This window comes from Aspergillus brunneoviolaceus (genome assembly GCF_003184695.1).
Source record: "Aspergillus brunneoviolaceus CBS 621.78 unplaced genomic scaffold BO95scaffold_65, whole genome shotgun sequence".
NCBI lineage: Eukaryota > Fungi > Ascomycota > Eurotiomycetes > Eurotiales > Aspergillaceae > Aspergillus > Aspergillus brunneoviolaceus.
In genome coordinates this window covers 12,692-32,427 of record NW_020290795.1, presented here as the reverse complement: position 1 = coordinate 32,427, position 19,736 = coordinate 12,692, and the positions used below count along the sequence as shown (strand labels likewise).

At 54.2% G+C, this 19,736-nt stretch overlaps 9 protein-coding genes and 1 non-coding gene across 10 annotated transcripts; 5 read left to right on the top strand and 5 right to left on the bottom strand.

The window, feature by feature from the left end:
- Nucleotides 1–1,271: 1,271 nt before the first annotated feature.
- On the top strand, nt 1,272–1,769 carry BO95DRAFT_504182 (kinase-like protein; the record flags this gene model as incomplete). Its single annotated transcript, XM_025591121.1, has 1 exon — nt 1,272–1,769. A coding segment is annotated over one exon (498 nt), but the record flags the coding sequence as incomplete, so codon positions are not given.
- An 845-nt stretch (nt 1,770–2,614) lies between these two features.
- Nucleotides 2,615–4,906, bottom strand: BO95DRAFT_484715 (uncharacterized protein; the record flags this gene model as incomplete). The annotated part of the gene is made up of 3 exons (XM_025590365.1): nt 2,615–3,322; nt 3,426–3,801; nt 3,852–4,906. 3 exons carry the CDS (start codon nt 4,904–4,906, stop codon nt 2,825–2,827), a joined length of 1,929 nt encoding a protein of 642 aa, XP_025438915.1. The 3' UTR covers nt 2,615–2,824.
- A 124-nt stretch (nt 4,907–5,030) lies between these two features.
- On the top strand, nt 5,031–6,911 carry BO95DRAFT_475847 (arylsulfotransferase family protein; the record flags this gene model as incomplete). Its single annotated transcript, XM_025589888.1, has 4 exons — nt 5,031–5,077; nt 5,208–5,734; nt 5,795–5,860; nt 5,923–6,911. 4 exons carry the CDS (start codon nt 5,031–5,033, stop codon nt 6,909–6,911), a joined length of 1,629 nt encoding a protein of 542 aa, XP_025438914.1.
- A 623-nt stretch (nt 6,912–7,534) lies between these two features.
- Nucleotides 7,535–8,935, top strand: BO95DRAFT_466863 (uncharacterized protein; the record flags this gene model as incomplete). Its single annotated transcript, XM_025589251.1, has 6 exons — nt 7,535–7,654; nt 7,707–8,092; nt 8,246–8,278; nt 8,369–8,521; nt 8,639–8,704; nt 8,770–8,935. 6 exons carry the CDS (start codon nt 7,535–7,537, stop codon nt 8,933–8,935), a joined length of 924 nt encoding a protein of 307 aa, XP_025438913.1.
- Nucleotides 8,936–10,175: 1,240 nt separating this feature from the next.
- On the top strand, nt 10,176–10,861 carry BO95DRAFT_445962 (nucleotide-diphospho-sugar transferase). The gene is made up of 2 exons (XM_025587262.1): nt 10,176–10,242; nt 10,308–10,861. The coding sequence occupies exons 1-2, from the start codon at nt 10,221–10,223 to the stop codon at nt 10,805–10,807; spliced, it is 522 nt and encodes a 173-aa protein (XP_025438912.1). The 5' UTR covers nt 10,176–10,220; the 3' UTR covers nt 10,808–10,861.
- Nucleotides 10,862–11,305: 444 nt separating this feature from the next.
- Nucleotides 11,306–11,739, top strand: BO95DRAFT_445961 (uncharacterized protein). Its single transcript, XM_025587261.1, has one exon. The coding sequence runs from the start codon at nt 11,397–11,399 to the stop codon at nt 11,607–11,609; it is 213 nt and encodes a 70-aa protein (XP_025438911.1). The 5' UTR covers nt 11,306–11,396; the 3' UTR covers nt 11,610–11,739.
- A 1,083-nt stretch (nt 11,740–12,822) lies between these two features.
- Nucleotides 12,823–14,347, bottom strand: BO95DRAFT_420595 (uncharacterized protein; the record flags this gene model as incomplete). The annotated part of the gene is made up of 4 exons (XM_025584535.1): nt 14,005–14,347; nt 13,552–13,924; nt 13,349–13,466; nt 12,823–13,267 (listed from the first exon to the last, which is right to left on the bottom strand). The coding sequence occupies exons 1-4, from the start codon at nt 14,146–14,148 to the stop codon at nt 12,823–12,825; spliced, it is 1,080 nt and encodes a 359-aa protein (XP_025438910.1). The 5' UTR covers nt 14,149–14,347.
- A 2,118-nt stretch (nt 14,348–16,465) lies between these two features.
- Nucleotides 16,466–17,056, bottom strand: BO95DRAFT_504169 (uncharacterized protein; the record flags this gene model as incomplete). Its single annotated transcript, XM_025591120.1, has 1 exon — nt 16,466–17,056. One exon carries the CDS (start codon nt 17,054–17,056, stop codon nt 16,466–16,468), a length of 591 nt encoding a protein of 196 aa, XP_025438909.1.
- A 528-nt stretch (nt 17,057–17,584) lies between these two features.
- Nucleotides 17,585–17,697, bottom strand: BO95DRAFT_t250. Its single transcript has one exon. It is a non-coding gene; the product is annotated as a tRNA-Leu (tRNA).
- An 887-nt stretch (nt 17,698–18,584) lies between these two features.
- BO95DRAFT_466858 (uncharacterized protein) lies at nt 18,585–19,289 on the bottom strand (the record flags this gene model as incomplete). The annotated part of the gene is made up of 1 exon (XM_025589250.1): nt 18,585–19,289. One exon carries the CDS (start codon nt 19,287–19,289, stop codon nt 18,585–18,587), a length of 705 nt encoding a protein of 234 aa, XP_025438908.1.
- Between the last annotated feature and the right edge of the window lie 447 nt (nt 19,290–19,736).

Below are 19,736 nucleotides of genomic sequence, written 5' to 3'. Positions count from 1 at the left end.
ACAGATCAGATGTAATGACGGTGATCAGCCATTAATGATTGAACATGCAACCTTCATTTTCCATGTCCCGCAGGTTGCTAGGAACAAGTGCAGATCAAGAAAGCGATCGAGGGTGTGGTAGATAAAACGAGAGGGCCAGCGCCTATAGAATCTGGTTGTGGTGTACGCGGACCTCAGTGCCCACAGGTCTTAACCACGAGATATCCTTCTCGCTATCCGAGAAGTGAAGACAAAAACTCAGTTTACCCATGTCAAAAAAAGACCATTCCTTAAGAACTAAGACGCTACATCTTCAAGACGTCAGCTTGCTCTCCCGCAGTAACTCCCGAGCATTGACTCACGGTTTTGAACCACTTCCATTGTTCCACTGCCACTGGGCCAGAATCGTACCGGCTGCTCATAGCAATCAATCAGTAAGTCATACCACTGTCAGCTTCCAGGTCCACTAGGTAATCGCTCTCACACTGCATTTTACGATGATCACTGATGAGCTGGGCTATGGACTCAGGAAGCCTTGTCTGATGGCACTCACGTACTAAATTTTTCAAAACCTCAGTACGGGCCGAAAATTATCTCGGGGCCTGAGAGACACAAGCGAGAATATAGCAAGATACCTACACTCTAGGTTCCCGAGTAATAGGTTCCAGGTCAATACGGTCCATATTGTTGGTACCGCGCCGAGGTCCGTGTTACTGACTTTCCTCTACGCCGAGCTAATGAGAATGTTTCAGCCAGCAACCATCAGCCTCGGCAAGCGCCATAAAAATATCGGCTCAAGAATATACTCTGGCCGACGTTTCTCTTTGACGAGCGCTTTGGTGGCAATGCAGGAAAGCCATGCAGGATCGATGTTCATGCACATGTTGATCCAGTCCCTAGCTCGCATCGCTCTGGAAAAGGGATCGCCGCATAGCCCGATTTACCCTGTTGAAAATGCAGAGGCCTTGAGGATAAAAGCTTGATGCACGACGCGCATAGCGATCTGTGGGGGTGACATTGGCTCCAGTCGATCTTAATTGTTGTTACTTCAATCCTAGCTAAGGCATACCAAATCCGTGTCTGTATCCCCATTATGATAAGAATCCTGAATGAAGGTCATTGCTGAACCAGTAAACCTGGTTAGTGGTGGCATCTATCCGGAAATGTACGGCACGGAAGTGCTACCTAACAGTTCGCCAGTTGACTCACCTACCATGATATTTCAACCGTGAGATCCGCAGGTCGTAATTTTAGATATGCTGCCGCTTACACATCTGTGAACCCCCTTTTTCAACAGTGGCATCCGCTTCCCTTATATGCGCCATGGTAATCTCCGAGACCATATCCGCAAGAACCACGCGCACGTGGACAATGCGACCAAGGATACCTGGATCCAGAATGCAGTTCGCGTCGTGCAATTCATTCACAGCCACGCCGTGAGCCACGGAGACATCAGCGCGCGCAACTTCCTGGTGGCGGATGACCTCTCACTCAAGCTGTGTGGCTTTGCCGGCTCGGGCATCGGCGACATGCCGCCGCTGGTCACGGAAGAGGACCGGTATAGACTGTCTCCTGAGTCCCCTCGATCCACTCAGACCGATCTCTTTGCCCTGGGCTGTCTGATCTTCGAGATCGTGGCCGGGTACCGCCCGTATGAGGAAATCGGTGACGATGATTGGGAGACAATTGCACAAAACTACTCTCGAGGAATTTTTCCGCCGGTGGAGGGTATTCGATATGGAGACATCATTCATCAGTGCTGGACCTCCCGATACGCCAAGGCTGATTAGGTTCTCGCGGACATTGAGAAAGTCAGCTATGGTAGATCGAAGCAGGGAGTGAACTGGTTGGACGCCGAATTCAAGTTGCCCAGAACAGCGATTCTCTCACTGGGGATGCTGCCAGTTGGTATATTTCTCCTTTACGTCTACCGGAAACACCGGTAGTCCTCGAAAGGTGTGTGGAGCAAAACGTGTGAATCCAAATACCAGGGAGCGCACGCTCCGCTCTATGCCTAGGCAGAGTCTGCCCAGTGCAGTTTGTTTTCGTTTTACAAAGCATGCGATAGGGGAGACGTTACAAGAGTAGATTCAAACCCCTAGATGCACGTGATCCATTGGCCTTTCCATCCGGTCCTCCCGCTTCCAACAGGTACTATTTATCTTCATCTTTCCTTGTTGCCTGTCTTCCTTGTTACCTTGGGCCTGCAACTCAGTCAAAATGGCCAAACCTGTCTCTCCTGATGAAACCTTCTCACCGTCAACTCAAAGCCCAGAGATAAGCAGCAGAAGCCGCGATGATTCTATCCACCCCTCCTAGGCCGTCATCACGTGGACAATGGCCTCGCTCTGCTTATCCGTCCTGCTCATGAGGCGCGTAATCCAGGGTCGACATTGAGATGAATTCCGTGGGGAGATCCGAGAATGTTTCACGTGTGAATTGACTGACGTGACGAGGTTTCGGTTGCTCGATTGGATAAGATCGACGGGGCGTTCGTAACCCGATAGAGAGCACACAAGGCATGGCTCTCAGGGGGGGAGGGTGATATAAATTACCCTCTGTCCATATCATTCGAGTCGTTCATTGTATACCACTTTGATTACCTCACTCAAAATCGCATACATATCTCTTTACCCCTTGTTCAAATCCAAATAAGGACATTGGTATCATAAATTCCAACACGCCAACATTTCACCAACCGCCTGTAGTGAGTCCACCACTCTATATCGATCTTCATGTAACTACAAACAGCAACGACCAAGCACCACACTCCCAAAACCCAGTCCAACCCAGAGTGTTCCGTAACCGTTACCGTGCCTGATACGATCCAGCCAACAAGACATAATCAAAAATGCCCCCTACCCATCTGTGCACCGAACTCGAAGAACTCCGGCCCGAAGAGCGGGTCTGTGGGGCATAGGGCTAGAGGATCCGGCATAGCGATGAAGCCGGTATTGTTGTACACAGTCGGTAAGGCAATAGTCGCGTTAACGGAGGCGGAGGGCGAAGCAGGGTTTCGCTCTGTGGCTGGGTAACGTTTCTGCCCGGTCTGTTGGCGGGATCGCGTCACTCGGTAGGGGTACTCGAGTCGGGAGAGCCCGGGGTCTTCTTCTGGTTGTTGTTGGGATGGCTGAGATGATGGCTGGCACGAGCGCTGGTGGTCGCTTCTGCGGGACTGGCTTTGGGGTGTCGTTGTTGCTGCCGTTGTAGTTGCAGCAATGGAGGTGGGAAACTCGAGAACCTCCCAGAAGCCGGACAGTCGGACGCGGAAGTCCGTGCTGTGCTGGGTGCTTTGTTGGTAGGCTGTTGCGGTGTCGTGGATGAGTTGGTGGAGGGTGGTGGACTTCCATGCGTAAAGCAAATCAGTACCTGAGAGACTGCTTATGCGAGGGCAGAGCGGGGGAAGCAAGAAGAAAAATGGAATAGGGGCCAGGAGGAGAACGTACGAGTCTACGCAGCGCGGGCCAAATCGCTCCCAGCTGGTCGACCATATCGACGCAGCGCTGCAGCCGCTGCTTCTTAATTGCTCGCTCATCTGTCGACCCGGTGTATTGGAGCTGGAGCTCGATGGTGGCCACGATGGCAGCGCAGTACCCCACGATGGGATCAGTAACCCTGAAGGCTTTCTCTTCGAGGAGAATCAAGAGGTCGGAGATCCAGCGTGTGTGGTGGGAGATGAGGGAGGAGGTCTGCTGCAGATGGATCTCCGGCACGGGACACCTCTCTCGAGCACAGAGCATGACCAGGAGCGGGTGGTTCAAGAGGCAGACGGTGGTGTGGTACAGAAACCGACTGAGAAACCACGGCGCCCAGTACTTCGGTCTGCGTTGATGTCTTCCAGGGTCTGAGCCTCGGGATTGACCACTGCGTACCGATGGAAGGAAGGCAAGTTGGCCCCGATCTGGAGCAGCAGTGACATCCGCTGGGAATATGCGGACTTGTACGACCACGGCGGGGGTCCGTTGTTGGCGTGTCCACGGCTGCGGACGTATGATCGTGCTTGGGACCAGACTTCACTTAGATAGATGATCGTCATCACGATCCCTTGGTCTGCGTACTGATACTCCTCGGGTGAAGGAGTCGGGCTGACTTTGCTGGGAAAAAGTCGAGGCGCTTGCTCATTGAGGCGGGCATCTTCGGTGAAGACATCGCTCATAGGATGTGTGGCTGTCAAGTAGAACTTCTGCAAGAGAATAATACTCCAACGGCATCGAAGAGCTTCGTCGTCGTACTCGAGCCCTGCCCTTCCAGCCGGTCTTGTCGAGCAGGGTATTACATTCGCCCAGGACACCAGCAGTGATATGTAGGAATGCAAGTGCTGGATATCATCATCGAGCCCTGCAGCCGTGGCAAGCAGGACGAGAGTCTGCAACGTCCAAATAGCCACGTCCCCGCTGAGGATATGCTCCATAACCAGCCGATTAGCGATCTGCCTGTACCCGGCATAGACCTCCTCTCCGCCAGGATGCTCCGGATGGGGCGAGAAGCGCCCCGCCACCGCAAGCAACGCGTAGATGAGCCCCATATCCCGGGACTGGAGAGTGTTGAGGAAGGTGTCATGATGGAAAAGTGGGAACGGCTGCGACTCCACCCATTGCAAGTACAATTGCGCGATCTCTGAGACTTGGACCCAGGGCGGCAGGGCTAGCCTAGTGAGGGGGAGATCGAGTGCTACTGGAACACGGCCTGTGGCAGGACTGGGCTGCGCGTCACTCAACTCCTGTAATATTACTTGACTTTTGTGTAGACTGAGGCTAACTGCTCGACGATCGTCATACGAGCACGGTTGGCGCAATCGCGCACAGTGCGCGCATACGGGTCTCTGGCCGGGACATTTGGATTTCTTCTTGCGACAAGGCAGACAGGCTTGCTTGGCCCGTGGGCGGCAATTAGGAACAGAACTAGAGGTAGTAGTGCTTAGGGACATCATGCAGCAACCAAGTGGTGACAGCAATCGAGCGATGAGGGGATGGACACGGAGTTTTATAGTGAATGCCGTGCCAAGACGGCTGCCGTACCGAGCCGGCCCGTGTGACGTGATTATCTCCGAAATGGCATCAAAATGGAGAACATCAGGAACGAATACAGTCGACGTAGAGTATAAAGTACCTTATGAATTGTTGTTGCTACTTGTGCTGACGGCCACATTGATTCCCCTGCATCTCCGTCTGATGTCAATACCCCCAATGACTCGCTCTCAGATTGTCCTTCTCACCTTGATTAAGTAGCCAGCTGGCTAGCTTGGCGACTGCAGACTGGCAGTATAGATCACGGCCAGACCTATCTCCTCCCAAATTTAACATCACTGTTTCCGCTGCCGCCTCTACAGCTCCCGGTTACGTCTTCACCGCGCCGTACTTAGGGTTCGACGTCGGCAGTATCGGTCCCGAGCAGCCCGGCGCGTACATCTTCACCAACGATGGAGATCTGGTCTGGTCGGCCACCGGCTATCTAGCCGGGTGGGTGGCAGACTTTGGGCCCACCGTGGTCGACGAAAGGCTTGGCCTGCGTGCCTTTCAGGGGAGACTCGATGCCCCGCACGGCCGCATGTACGGGGATCATGTCATCTTAGACGACCATTACGAGGCCATCAAAACGGTCCGAGCAGGATCGCATCGACTGGTCTCGTGCCATGAGTTCCAGGTACTAGAGGGAGAGACTGTTCTGATTGAGACACCGGTCGCAATCCCTACCGATCTTTCACCCTACGGGGGTGATGAGAATCAGACGTGGGTTGTGACGAATGGGTTTCAAGGTGAGCTTCAGTCTCCGCCCTGATCTTCACAAGCTAATATACTTACTTCTCAAAACATAGAGCTCGATATCCACACCGGTCAAGTTCTCTTTGAATGGTACAGCTATGACCACGTCAGCCCCAAATGTGAGTACCCCCAGCTTAGCCACCACCAGCATAATACAACACTAACCCAATCTCTCGAGTAGACACCCATTTCCCCTTGGAAGAAACCGGCCCATTCGGAGGACGCTCCTCCTTCGACGCCTGGAACTACTTCCACATCAACAGCGTGGACAAGGACGACGAGGGCAACTACCTGATCTCCGCGCGCAACTACGCGGCCATCTTCAAGATCAACGGCACGGACGGCGAGATCATCTGGCAGCTGGGCGGGCGCGCAGGCTCCGACTTTGAGATCCCTGACAGTGTGCAATTCGCCCACCAGCACGACGCGCGCTTCCGGTACCGCTCCGCCGACGGCATCATCGAGCAGATCTCCTTTTTCGACAACGCGATGCACACCGTCCCCGGCCATGCCCTGAGCTCGTTCTCCCGGGCGCGCATCGTGGAACTCAACCACACCGCCGGCACGGCGTCCGAGGTGCGCACATACGCTCCCCCGGACGCGCTGTCCACCAAGTCCCAGGGCAACGTGCAGCTGCTGGCCAATGGAAACGTCTTCGTCAACTGGGGCCAGGCGGGTGCGGTGACCGAGTATGCCGAGGACGGGGAGGTGCTCTTCCATGCGTACCTGGATTCGGAGCCGTCGAAGAACGTGCAGAGCTACCGCGGGTTTCGGGCCGAGTGGACCGGCTTCTCGCCTGAAGAGCCCGCGGTCCTGGCGGTGCGCAGCCAGCAGGGTAGATTGACTGAGTATGTGTCCTGGAATGGCGATACCGAGACACGCACGTGGCAATTCTATTTAGTCTCGCAGGAGAAAAACGGCCAGGTTGTCAAGTCGATCGGAAAGGCGAAACGGACGGGATTCGAGACTGTTTTCACGGCGCAGGTCGCTGCGTCTCTGGTCGGCGAGGAGTCGGTGCGTGTTCTGGCTGAAGCCTTGGACTCCAGAGGCCGGTCGCTCGGAAGGAGTAGCGCGGTCAATGTGCAGGATGATGCGTTTTATCCTTGGGAGTCTGCGAATGCTGGTAGCAATGGCCAGTATTCGAGCGACCATATTAGACTGGAGCTGTGATGAGGTCATTAGAGGTCAGCGCGATGAGGTAGATAATATAAGATGTAGAAGAGTGGGTTCCCCTTGGTTCGCCGCCGGAATACCACTTGTGGCTGGCTCACTGGGTGATCTGTAGATAGATAATGTACGCAGCTGCCGAGTAAACTTGTTCGCGTCTCGTAGCATCTATCTGATGGTGTCATCGGCAATGGATATGCTCTCGTTCAAGCGTACTTATCCGTCTGTTGCCATGCCATCTTTCGCCGTGTACACGGAGTTTAGCTAGACAAGACGAGCGTTGTCTCACGCCTGCTCATCTGGGTGGCTGATGGTGCAATAGCCCTAAGTCGAATCTATGAACATATAAACGGAGGGTGGAAGCTGCTCTCCTCCTGACTCCAGTCATCATCACTTGACATTCTTCCCTAATTCCACCAAGGTGTTATCACAGCACTTTTTCCCTGCACGATGTTCGAGATCGCTGGGAAAAGCCTGGATGGAGAGGTGTTGGAGCTTGACCCTAGCAGATCACAATGGACTCAATCGGAAGAATGACGTGTCCGTCGCAAGTAAGCACTAGCCAGCACTCCTGCCCTCACAACCCTATATTACATGTTTGCCCACTCTAACATAGGATCGATTCCATGCTCCTGCCCATCTTAGGCCGCGCGTTTTTCGCTCTGCAGCTCGACTGTGGAAACATCAGCACGGTGTTGACCTCGACAATCACCTCAGACCTCACCATCACCACCAACCAGATCAACGTCGGCTCACAGCTGCTGTCCGCCGGAATCGTGCTCACCGAGATCCTTCCAGCTGCTCGCCTGGGGCTTCGTGGCCACCTTCCAGGCGTTGGTGCCGAACTACGCCTCGTTCCTCGCCACGCGACTACTCCTTAGCCTGCTAGAGGGCGGATACATCCTCGGGGCTTTGTTCTACCTGTCGACCTGGTACAAGAAGAAAGAGCTGAGTTCCCGGGTCACCTTGTTTTTCTTTGGTCAGAAGTTGGTAGCATCCCCTCCTCTATCTCCTCTATTCACCGCATACTGGCCTCTTACAGTCGAAGGCCTCATAACCATCTTCATCGGCATCTTTTTCCTTCTCCTCCTACCCACAAGCACGACCGATGCCCGTCCCCTCCTCACCCACCGCTCCTGCCGGAGCTACTTCACCCCGGACGAGCTAGAAGTCATCCAACAGCGGTATGCAGCCGACGCGAAAGGCAGCCCCCACCGACGACAGCCGCGTGCGCATCCGCCTCCGGGATGACCACCTACACTCCGACGCTCATCAAATCTTTGGGTTATGATGCCACTCACGCCAACCTGCTGGCATCTGTCCCGGTCTTACTGCAGTATGGTGCTGACTTTGGCATTTGCGTATTTGAGGTACGTTCCCTGCAGTATCCTCTCAGAACCCCCACATATCCTCACAACAGTCTGTCTTTCCCACCCGACTTGAATACTAACCTCAGAAAGCGACCGTACCAACAAGCGCGGCCTCTTCGTCCACCTAGGCAGTACCTGGAACCTCATCGGCTACATCTGCCTCCGCGAGATGCCCACCACCGCGAGCGGGCAACATAAGGACGGGACCCTCGTCGCGGCGAGCGTGGGGTATGCGGCCATGCAGTACGTCCTTGCCCTGACGATCCTTACCTTCCTTCTTTCCCATTCTTTCTTTCCTTCTTTCTTTCTTTCTTTCTTTCCTATTATTTTTCTTTCACGCAACTCATACTTTCTCCAAAGCATCCTAAACGTCGCCCGGCTAGCAGTGAACTGCACCACGCCCCAGGAAAGAAGCGTGGCTCTTGCGTTCGTATCTCCTCCACAAATCACTGGCTCAACACTGAAATCAAAAGAACAACTAACACAAGCAGACTCGTCATCATGGCCGCCAATCTATCCGGGATCAGCGGGGGCCAGATCTTCCGGACGGGCGATGCCCCGCTCTACCGGCATGGACTGACGGCGTTGTCTACGCTGGCGGGCGCGGCGTGGGTGCAGGCGGTGGGTTGTTGGATGTTTGGTGCTGGATCGGGGTGAGGAAGGGCTCTGCGCTTGTCCAGACGGCGGAGTAGTCGATTGTGCTTTGAAGGTTGGGGGGTGAAGATATGTGGGTGGAGGAGGCCGGGAAGGAAGGACAAAAGCGCGGTGGGAGAGGGGGTAGGGCTGAGGGCTACGCCGGGCTGGGTACTGGGTGTGTCCGGGTTGGGTGTCTGTAGTAGGTAGTGTTGTGTTGTGTTTGCTTCTAGATGGATTCAGGCCGGAAAAATCATCGTCTCAAAGGGCAGCGAAGATCCGCATTCGATGGAAAGGGGACTAAGTCTCTATCTGGTCTGTCCGGACCAGTTAGCTCTACTGCACTTTGAGGTGCCTTTGACGCGGTTGGTCATATGATTGTGCTTCCTTAGTGTCGTTAGTCTTGTGGTCTGGTCTCTTTAGTGCCTCTAGTTTCGCGATCTGGTTCCTTTAGTGCTGTTAGTCTTGTAAATCGGTCCACTTTCCTAGCCATCCTCCCTTACAGCCCGGACACCCGTTGTCTCACATCTTGCCACGAGGCTGAGCGGGGTCAGGGGTCTTGCTCACCCGGTCGCTGCTTGTTTCTTAGTGGAACTGCCTTGATTCGGGGCGGATTAGGGCGGATAAGGATGGCTGTTCATCTGGGACGGGAACGGGACGGAGCGGGTCGGGTCGGGGCATGATCACTGCTACGTTTCAGTTCTACAGGGAAATAGGGCTAATCGCAACGGAGGTTAGAAAAGAGAATGGGCTGAGACCAGCACTGAGCATTCGGGCACAAAGGCATCTAACCCCCTCGGGATACCCCATTTGTTGCTTTTCGATGATTTAGTATCAAGAAACTCCATCTCATCCGCTCATCGAAATGAAAAACAAACATGCGGTGGGTCCGCGACTGCCACAATCGATTCATGCACCTGCACGAGACAGTTCTGCAAGACTACCTTGCCTCAGCCGGACGAACACCGAGCATCAAGGGGCACAAACAGCCCTCAGCTCCAAGCATACCCCTGTCCGAGCATCCTCATTGGCCGTGGCGGAACTTTAGTTCCGCAGCCAAGATAAAGGAGTGGGTCTGGAGCTGAATTCTCAATTCAAGGTTGCCCACGCCTGGCGAGCTGAGCTGATCTCCGTGATCGGCACCAATCGATCGAAATCTCGATCTCTGCCCAGCAATCGCGATACAAAGTACGGTGCGTACGTCATATATATATTCTCGATCCCCGCCTGTATGCGGTGATAACATCCTGAACCCACCCCCGCAGAACCCCAGAGCAGAATCTCCCATCCACACCGCAGAACCATCACCATGGCCGAACCCCCGCAAAAAGGTACAGTACAGTACAGCCCTACCCACCTCCAGACCGACCACTAACTTACTAACCCCAACCCCAAGTCTGGGCCTCCCTGATCACGAACCTAAACTACCTGCCGGGCCTCCTAACCCTCGCCCACTCCCTCCACCGCACCAACACCCCCTACCCCTTCATCGCCCTCTACACGACCTCCTTCCCCGACGAAGGCGTCGCCGCCCTCCGCGCCCGCGGCATCCCCTCCCGCGAGGTCCCCACCATCACCCCGTCCGGGACTTGCACCCACGAGCACGACCCCCGCTTCGCGGAAGCGTGGAAGAAGCTCATCGTGTTCGCGCTGGAAGACTACGCCCGCATCGTCCTGCTGGACAGCGACATGCTCGTGCGGCAGAACATGGACGAGCTGATGGAGATTCCCCTCGATGAGGACCGCATCCTGGCGGCCAGCCACGCCTGCGCCTGCAACCCGCTGAAAAAGCAGCATTATCCGAGGGACTGGTACGCCACCCTCGCCTCCCTCCGCCCAGAACCGCCCACTTCCCCCCATCCCCGAACTACCACTATACACTACATCCAAGACTGACTTTGCGAACCGAAAAAAAAAGGACCCCCGCAAACTGCGCCTACACAACCCAACACCCCACCCCGGATACGGCGCAAACCACCGGTCCCCCGGCTACCGCGGGCGTGGCGATGCTCAACAGCGGGCTGCTGGTCGTGCAGCCCCGGCAGGCCGACTTCGTCGCGGTGCAGACGGCGCTCCAGGACACGGAGCAGGTCAAACGGTACGCGCTGGCGGACCAGGAGCTGCTGTCGAATGTGTTCCGGGGCCGGTGGCGGGCGTTGCCGTATGTGTATAATGCGTTGAAGCCGATGCGCGGGGTGGGTGGGGGTGAGGGTGAGGGTACGCATGCGGGGATCTGGCGGGATGGGGCGGTGAAGAATGTGCATTTTATTTTTGCGGTGAAGCCGTGGCAGGTTGATCGGGAGGAGGACGAGGGGGAGGGGGATGAGTTGGTTGGGTGGTGGTGGGCGGTGGATGAGGAACGGCGGAGGGAGGAGGTGGAAAGGGGGGTGGTGGATGGGTATTAGTATGAAGTGTAGCCCTAATTTCGGGGAGGGGGATATAGCTTTGTAACTATGGAGCGGGACTGTCTCCTCGCGCTTTGAAGATGGGGGTTCTCGGGTTGTTCTCTTCTAGCTGCACTGTGCTCGTATCCGCCGCTTGGTTGCTTAGGATGAAGTGCAGGTGCGGTGTTCGAATTGAGTCTGGTGGGGGGGAGGATCACGATGTAGTGATCCAACTGGCAGGCAGTAGTTGTGAAGTGGGAAGGCAAGCCTGCCTGGCGCATGGACAGGAAGAGCAATTGGGTCTGGTCAAATGAATGACTTCACTTAGGAAAAGTGACTTGAGGAGGAGGGCTCTTGAGTCGAGCATAACAAGTGAATAGAAAAGGAGCTCGCAGGCCTCAAGTAGTGGTTAGAGCACGTGGGCCCCATTTGACCCTTTCTCTTCCCCTTCTCAAAACCCCCTCTTGGGTGGGAATTTGCAGTTCAGGAATCAGTGCGCTGAAGGGTCTCTCTATGTCTGCAGGACACTTAAGCGTAGCTGTTTGCTTGCGATCAGCCTATCTTTCTTAGCAAATAAGCAGAGAGCCTTTTTCCCCCTCAGAGCCTGTGAGCCATGTAGTAGTCTAAGAGACACGCTCACAATGCTCAGAGGTATTGAAATGAGGCAAAGCCGTGCATCAGCATCCATCACAAGAATCTTCAAGATGTCACTTCATACGTCTCAACAACCAAACAACGAAACAAACCCCCTACATCACGGCCGAAGTACGGTTGAAATGAAAGACACAACAGGAGAACCACCACACAACAACCTCCCAGCACAGACGACGAGGAACAGTCGAAGAATGAATACGAGAAATGACCCATTCTAAAAGTCATCAGCGCCCCAAAATTAGCACGCCAAACAAGCGAGACGCGATAGATCCGAAGTCCCGGAGATTGATGGCATCTGGACTAGCCCCGGCCGCCGGGCCACTGCATAAGTACTTCTAACTTGGCGAGGTTAGGCCACGCTAACCCCAAGGGAAGCAGGAGCCCTAGACTAGACTACCGGCAAAATAATGACCCACTCTTGATTGAAAGAATTCCAGTGGCTTGGGTTATCTGAGACACCTTAAGTCTGCCAGCCCAGTGCCTTCCCCCTTTTTTGCGATTGACTGGTTGAAAGCCGAAAGAGACTCTGGTAGCGATGGTCGCGGGTTTACCCAATTACAACTACCGAACGGCTACAAGCGGGGAAGGGCCTTTTAGGTAGGTAATGTGGTCCCCTCCTCAAATTTGAGAAGCGGGAAAACCGGCATGGGTGGCAACTGGCACCACCGCCAAAGAAAAAAAAATCAAAGAAAAAAAAAAAATCCAGGTTTCGGTTTCTCTCCCCGCGCGCACCATCTCCCCGGTCCGCGGGGGGTGAAACATGCCCGCCCGCCGGTAGTCCCTGCGTTGGAGACAGGAACACAACATTCAAAAATCCATGATAATGCTACAATACAATAGAATTAAACATGATCATAGGTTAATTAGAACAGCCTACGACTCGTCCCGCGCCGTCACCACAGAGAACTCGACCTGCTTCTGAATCCCACCCTCCACGACGACCCCCCCCTCCTCGTCCCGGCGGCGATCGGACCCCGACGGAGGCCGATGGAGATCCTTCAGGATCTGCTCGATGCTGTCGGCGTCGTCGCGCTGGCCCGACGCCTGCCGCTCGTAGTAGTGGCCGCCGGGGGCCGACTCCTTGCCCTTGGAGTAGGGGCCGGACAGCTCGTAGGAGCGCGACCGCGCCGCGGACGAGAGCTTCTGCACCGAGGAGATCAGCAGGGGCCGCACGCAGGGCACCGAGCTCGTGATGATGATGATCAGGCTCTCCGCGAATCCCCAGCGGATCAGCTCCACCCCGCCCGAGGCCCCGATGTTGGTCACGCTGGGGACGTCCTTTAGCTTGGTGGTTTTGATGATCGAGGCGATCATTGCCCTAGTTTGGTGTTAGTTTGGGGGAGTTGATTGTACGTGTAGGCGGAAGCTAAGGCCTCGGGGTAGGGTAGGGTCCACATACACCAGACCCAGACTCAACAGCACGATCAGACTGATCTTGATCCGGAGGCGGAGGTTCAGGTTCCAGAAGACGATGGTCGGGAAGACGGCGAGGAAGAGGTCGGTCGCAGTGTTGACGGCTGTATCCATCGCCATGCCTTGTTAGTCTGGTTGACTCGAATCGAAGAAGCGAGAGCTCGAAAGGGTTTCGTGGGCAGAACTCACACGACGAGAAGTAGGAGAACCGCACCACCGCCACCGTGTTGCCGCAGGTGGTCTTGATGTTCGCATTCCACAGGATCCGGTCGTCCCGGCAGATGCTCATGGGCAGCACCGCGGACACGATATTGGCCGCCAGCTGCAGCAGCATCGCCACCCACAGCGCGAGCTGGTACTTCTTGTTGCCGCCCAGGATCCCCAGCAGATAGATCACGAAGGAGCAGCGCGCGATGCCCGTGCTGATCGTCACCAGCAGCACCTCCAGCGCGATGTACTTGAGGATGTGCTCCACATTCTTGGTGGGAAGCAGTGTGAGGTCGGAGCCGAAGCCTTCGCGCACGGAGAGCGTCAGGAGGACCGTCGAGGACAGGGCCAACGCCTAAATGGAGACATTGAGACGTTAGCGACTCATGATCAAAAGCTTTCTGAGTGAAATGCCGAGGCAAGGGGCTGTCGTACCCAAGAGATGAACATCAACGCATCGTCGACATACAGCTGGCGGATTTTGATTTTCGCAACAACGCGAAGGATAAGGATCACCGTCGCAATACCGACGGCCACCCATATACCCTTTTCCAGGGCAGAGCCGTCGGGATTGTGCATCGTGAGAAACGGCAAGAGATGGGGGGAGGGACTGTAGCAATAGCGGCGACGATCGCCTCGAGCAAAGAAAACGGGGATCGCCGTTTTAGTTATATTTATTCCTGATGGCGCTTGCAGGGATGGGTTTTAAACTTTAGGCACGGATTCTGCACACATGGTTCGAGAATCGAGACTGGGTTCTGTTTCTTAGTTGGCCGGCTCCTGTCGGCTACTCTGAGAAATTGCTCGGGTGGGGACCTCATTATCTAGACCAAGCCACTAGACTAGACCAAATATCAGAGGGCACCAGTCAACCGACGCACTCGCCACGAGGTAGTTCTGCAGAAGTAAGTTGCCGAGTAGCCTGTTCGATGACTGCAAGAAATATGCTCCACGCCATCTCGCTTGCGGTTCGATCCCCGATCCCACTGCATGAAGGCGACCCAACCCAACTGGAAAATTGCTTCTGGTCCAAGCTCATCCAAGGAGTGCGCTCCGTCCTGGATCCGGGATTAAAGTTCAATGACGCGGTGGGGAACCCAAGGATGTCAAAGTTTGGGTGACAAATGGATTCACCTGTGCGCTCTCACCAAAGCCTTCGGTCATTGGGTTGGTCTGCACCGTTCCAAATATTCACTCAGGACGAGCACTGAAAATTCAGCAGCAGCCAGCGGCCCCCCGTGGGCGTCCCGGGGGTCTGGCGGGAGGTACCCGCTGCCCTCCAGCCCTAATCGCCAGATTGGCCAATGCACAGGGATCCGGGAAGCAGGAACAGGTCAAGGATGCTTCCAGCGCTAAGCTGAGTGGTACGATGCAATTGATTAACCTTCGTACCTGGTTCTTCCTTTCCATGGATTCGATGGCCAATTTCCGGGCGTGAACCTTGAGCTGGAGGTGGGAGTGGGAGAGACAACCGCACAATGCAATAACACCGGTCGGCAGCGCGGCCACGGCTAGTCAGGGTAAGGTGGCCAGCAACACAAATGCGACTCTCGGAGAGATGCTTCGGATTTCCTCCGCACTGACTTTTGTCCGCGGAGACTAAATCCCACCCAGTGGCCGAGTCTGCGTCTTCCAATTGACCCCAAATTCAGCCAGCAACCTGAGTCAGTCCGAGTCAGTTCAGAGTTCGCATGATCCCGCATCCCGGAACACTCACGGAACTCTGGTTCCGGGTCGTGCACCGAGCACGAGTCAAGAGAAAGAACCGACGCCACAAGAGTGCAGCCCTAAAACATGAGGTTCTCTGTCTCGGCTGCTTTCACCACAGGACAGAGATAAGCATTATGCTTGGAGAGCTTGACCTTTGGGGAGCGTTTGGTGGCTGAGTAATCTTTCCTTCCTTCCTTGTGAGACGCACATCGAAACCTCTACTATCGACCTTGATAACCAACCTACCTACACCTTCAATGCTTTCGCAATTGGCTCCGAGCCCATGCAAATTCTAGACTCCGTGGTTCCCCTGTTTTCATAGCGGCTTTGTTGCATTTCTCGGTGAGATCGCTGCTAGTTTTCGAGCCGTCGACTCTAGGGGCGGGTCCATCACGGTCGAACGCTCTATTCTGGGAATAACAGGGTCATGGTCGTGCCAGATCGGAAACTCTAAAATCAACACTATTGCTCTGGAAACACACTACTTCGCATATACGTAGATAACAGATACGTAGTGTGTGGCAAATTGCACGCCTCTTTGCCATGAACAAGATGCATACTGCCTCATTTTTACACGTTTGTCGTCATGCGATAGTACCTTACATACTTCTTATCTTACTCCATGCAGTCGTTAGATGCGATCATGTATCTTTCATAGTTCGAGACTCATTTCTTGCTGGTACGTACACCTCTCTGGTCATAAACCGGCTCGCACGCCGCTGGTCTTACTTATCTTACTTTCTATTACTCATAGGGACCTCTCAGAACGTAAACGTGGAGCTGATCAGTTGATATGAGATCTGGCGATTCTATTATACCTTATATGTGGTATCTGCACAAGGGATTCATATCTTATCTATACAAGCAGCCTTCGAGGTGAGCTCAAAGCGGTCATAAAAGGTCGTCCCTGGCTCACATTTACCGGTAGACAATCCATGTATGTATTACCCATATACACGACAGTACTTACATCAGGTTGTTGCTGCCAAATTCCGGACTCTGGTTAAGGTTATTTTATTCTTCTAGTCTAAACTAGGCATACTTGGTTTGTATATTTTGGTTATGATAAAAACCACCGGTTAAACTCCGTCGCCATGTTTCGTGTTATTGAGCTCATCATGCTCAGCGTCTCGAGCCAATGTCAATAAGCCATGGCCAACGCTTAGCAGTGAGCGCCCCACATGATTTAGAGAAAATCAACAGTGGCAATAGGATCGGAGTCGGGGGACCCGATAACGAGCACCCGGTGCCCGCCACTTCCATCAGACGAACCAGAATCACAGTCGGGGTGGTCATCGCAGCCATCGTCGCTGCGACTGGTGTCGTTGTCATCAACCATGTTGTACCCACCGCGGCCTCCGGCCTCGACATCGGCACAGTCACTGCCATCCTGGGTGGCATTAGCGGTGGTAGTGCCGTTCCCGAACATATTGTACCCACCGCGTCCATCGGGCGAAACCAAGTCACAGTCAGAACGGCCATCCACGCAACCATTCTCGGGAGCATTGGCGTCGGCGTTGTCACCACCAACCATGTTATACCCACCGCGGCCGCCGGCCTCAAGGTCGGCACAGTCACTGCCCTCGCAGTCACAGGCACCGGGAGTCGCCGCCGCCGCGTGACCCTCGGGGCTGTTGGAGGCGGCGGCAGGCTCGATCTCACCCGCACCAACCTGGGAGGACACGTCCGCGGTGTTGTCCTCGGGGACCGGGGCGGCGTTGAGGACCATACCGGGTAGGCAGGCCACAGCCAGGGCCAATTTGTTGATGTGCTTCATCTTTGCTCGTAAAGTCTGGCAGTTGAATCTGATGACGGTGAGAAGAGAGGTCAGTACGGTCTGGGAGCTTTATGAGGGTATTAGAGATTGTGACATTATTTTAAGGTTTACTATATACTGTGGCATCGGCAGGCTTTCTTGCCAACCACAAAGAACTGTTGTGGAGGATATCAGTCTGGCTGATTGATCAGCAACAAGGCTGAAATCTACAATCTGACGGACTCCGATATAGGGGCGTGTATAACAAACGTCATTCTGAAATGGTCATTTTCTGACCCTGGGAGAACTGCTGTGGTGGGGGAAAGCTGCCCACGGAAAGGCTTGGGGAGCAAACGGGAGAACAAGTCCGGGGAGTTTTTTGTCCCAGAGGTGGGTAATCTCAGCATCGTTTGTTTAGGGTCTTTCTGAGGATAAGATTTTGAAGAAGATAACCAAGTGCAAAGGATGTGCATCATCGATGCTGGTTGATTGATTGCTTACTGCACTATATGGGTTGCGCAAATACACAGCTAAAATGGCAAAAAGTAATGACAAGAGTGGGATTCGAACCCACGCCATCAAACGATGATCAGGAAGCTTGTAGAAGCTGTTTGCTAAGGTAACCTTAACCTGACGCCTTAGACCAACTCGGCCATCTTGCCTTGATGTAAGAATGGGTTAAAATGATGTTTTATGACTCACTGTGGTAACTCCTGCTCAGCACTGGCACCATTGTAGCCCTAACAGCCTGCCTGGCGATGCCAGTACTGAGTTTAACGCGAGCAATTGTTTTGCGGATTAGGATGCTAGAGCAAATTACTTGATCAAGGGTCCTTTTTATTCCCATATGCTTATGCCGACAGTTTTCGAAAGCGACAAAACATATAAGTAAAAAGTGGTTGACTCGTGCCCAAAGTATATCTTGTCATTCTCTGCAATCACAAACTCAAGGGACAGCCTGTTCGTCTTTCCTTTCTGTTGTGGAATCGTCATTTTCAATTTTCATCTTTTTTGTTTTCTGCCTTCTGTTGCTTTCCCTCTCCTACATATTCCAGTAGTCACATATCGAAGAACTCCTGTAGTGTCATGCCAATCTGCAATACACTTGTGATGCAAGGCTTCATCCCGGACACGACCAAATCATGCGGTACTACACAGACAGCAACCTAACTATGGAGCTTCAATTCCTACCTTTTTATCCAGTATCAATCAATGAGATCGATGCACTGAAGCACTGTCCATGAATCAGGAAATCAAATGCCATGGTTAGCCACCATGACCAGGTCACCAGGGACGCACACAGAGAACAAGGGCTACAGTTTGAAGCACGTTAGCTAATGAACACAGTAAACATGCAACAAAGAAATCACCACCCGGAGTCTTGCCATGATAAATGGATGTGCTTCAAACACAGCCAGAGCAACAACAACTCTAGCCTTGGCTCTCGAATCCCACACCCATCCTTCAAGGCTTCAGCCACCCACCCGCCCAACCCATCTCCATCGAAAACCAACCAACAATAAAGCATCCCCCAACTCCCACCCCTCCTCTAATCCACCCCCTCCCCATCATCATGCCCATCACACCTCACAAACCAAAAACTTAAACTATTCTCCACCCGATCCGTATACACAAAACTATGCTCGGGCCAACTATCCGAATTGACATGCAACCCATTGTACCCGGTGGCACTCTCCACCACCCGCAGGCGGAGCCAGTCGCCGTGCGCGACCGCCGACGCCGTGAAGCGCGCCCGCTTGCCCTGCCCGTCGTGCGCATCGGGCCACACCTGGCTGGAGAGGCCCTCGAACACGTTGAGGAAGCGCGGCTGCCACTGCGTCTTGGGCGAGCCGCGCAGGTCGCGCAGGTAGAAGGTGCCGTGGTTCTCCACGGCACCTACATCGTCGTCGTCGCAGTGCTCGGTGCGGCACACCTGCAGGCGCCGCGGCTTGTGGCCTTGCTTGAAGGCCAGCCATTGGAAGGGGGCCGCGGAGAGGCCCCAGGTGCTGTCGACTAAGGGGCCGAAGTCCGGGTGGATGAGATGGTAGCATTGGCCGTAGGAGATGTCGAGCCAGTGGGGGTGGTTTTGGGGTTGGTGTTGTGGGTCGGGGCAGGGGGTGGTTAGCACTTCGTGAGGGTTGTTAAGGTTGTTTAGGGGCTGCATGAGCTGTTCGAGTGGGTTGGGGTGGTTGGGGAGGGCGTTGGCTGTGCTTGCGGTGAGGATGAGGCTGGCGATGAGGAGTTTCGAGGTCATTTTGGTGTCTTTGGAAGGTGGATGATTATTTTCCTGTTCTTGGGGCTTGGTGAATTGTTTGGAGAGGATGAGCGTGTCTGGGCGCGTTGGAGCAGGGATTGTCCTTGAAAAGGCGCATACGGGTCTTAGAGAGATGGCTTCCTCCCCTTTATATGTTCGAGCGACTTGCTCGGATAGCCGATTTATTTTAGGCTCATTGCCTTGCAGTGAGGTCAACTCTCTAAATTTCTTCTTGTTTGTGTGTCCCGAGCTATCATTCTCTGGAACAATGCTTACTGGCCGAAAACGGCATGCTGCTCTGAAGCTTATGCCAATTGAGACTCACTGATGAGTACCGGAAAAGCAACATCCTTTATTACGGAGGTCACAGCTGGGGATGATATCACGACTACCATCAGTTCAAGCTGTTTTCGTCAACCCCCCTTCAGCAGTGACAGCGGCAATCAC

Bases quoted from the DNA above. Each gene is read 5' to 3' on its own strand.
- BO95DRAFT_445961 (XM_025587261.1), top strand. From the start codon at position 11,397: ATGGGGGTTCTCGGGTTGTTCTCTTCTAGCTGCACTGTGCTCGTATCC.
- BO95DRAFT_445962 (XM_025587262.1), top strand. From the start codon at position 10,221: ATGGCCGAACCCCCGCAAAAAG. The intron at 10,243-10,307 runs GTACAGTACAGT...CCCAACCCCAAG, and splicing joins GGCCGAACCCCCGCAAAAAG to TCTGGGCCTCCCTGATCACG.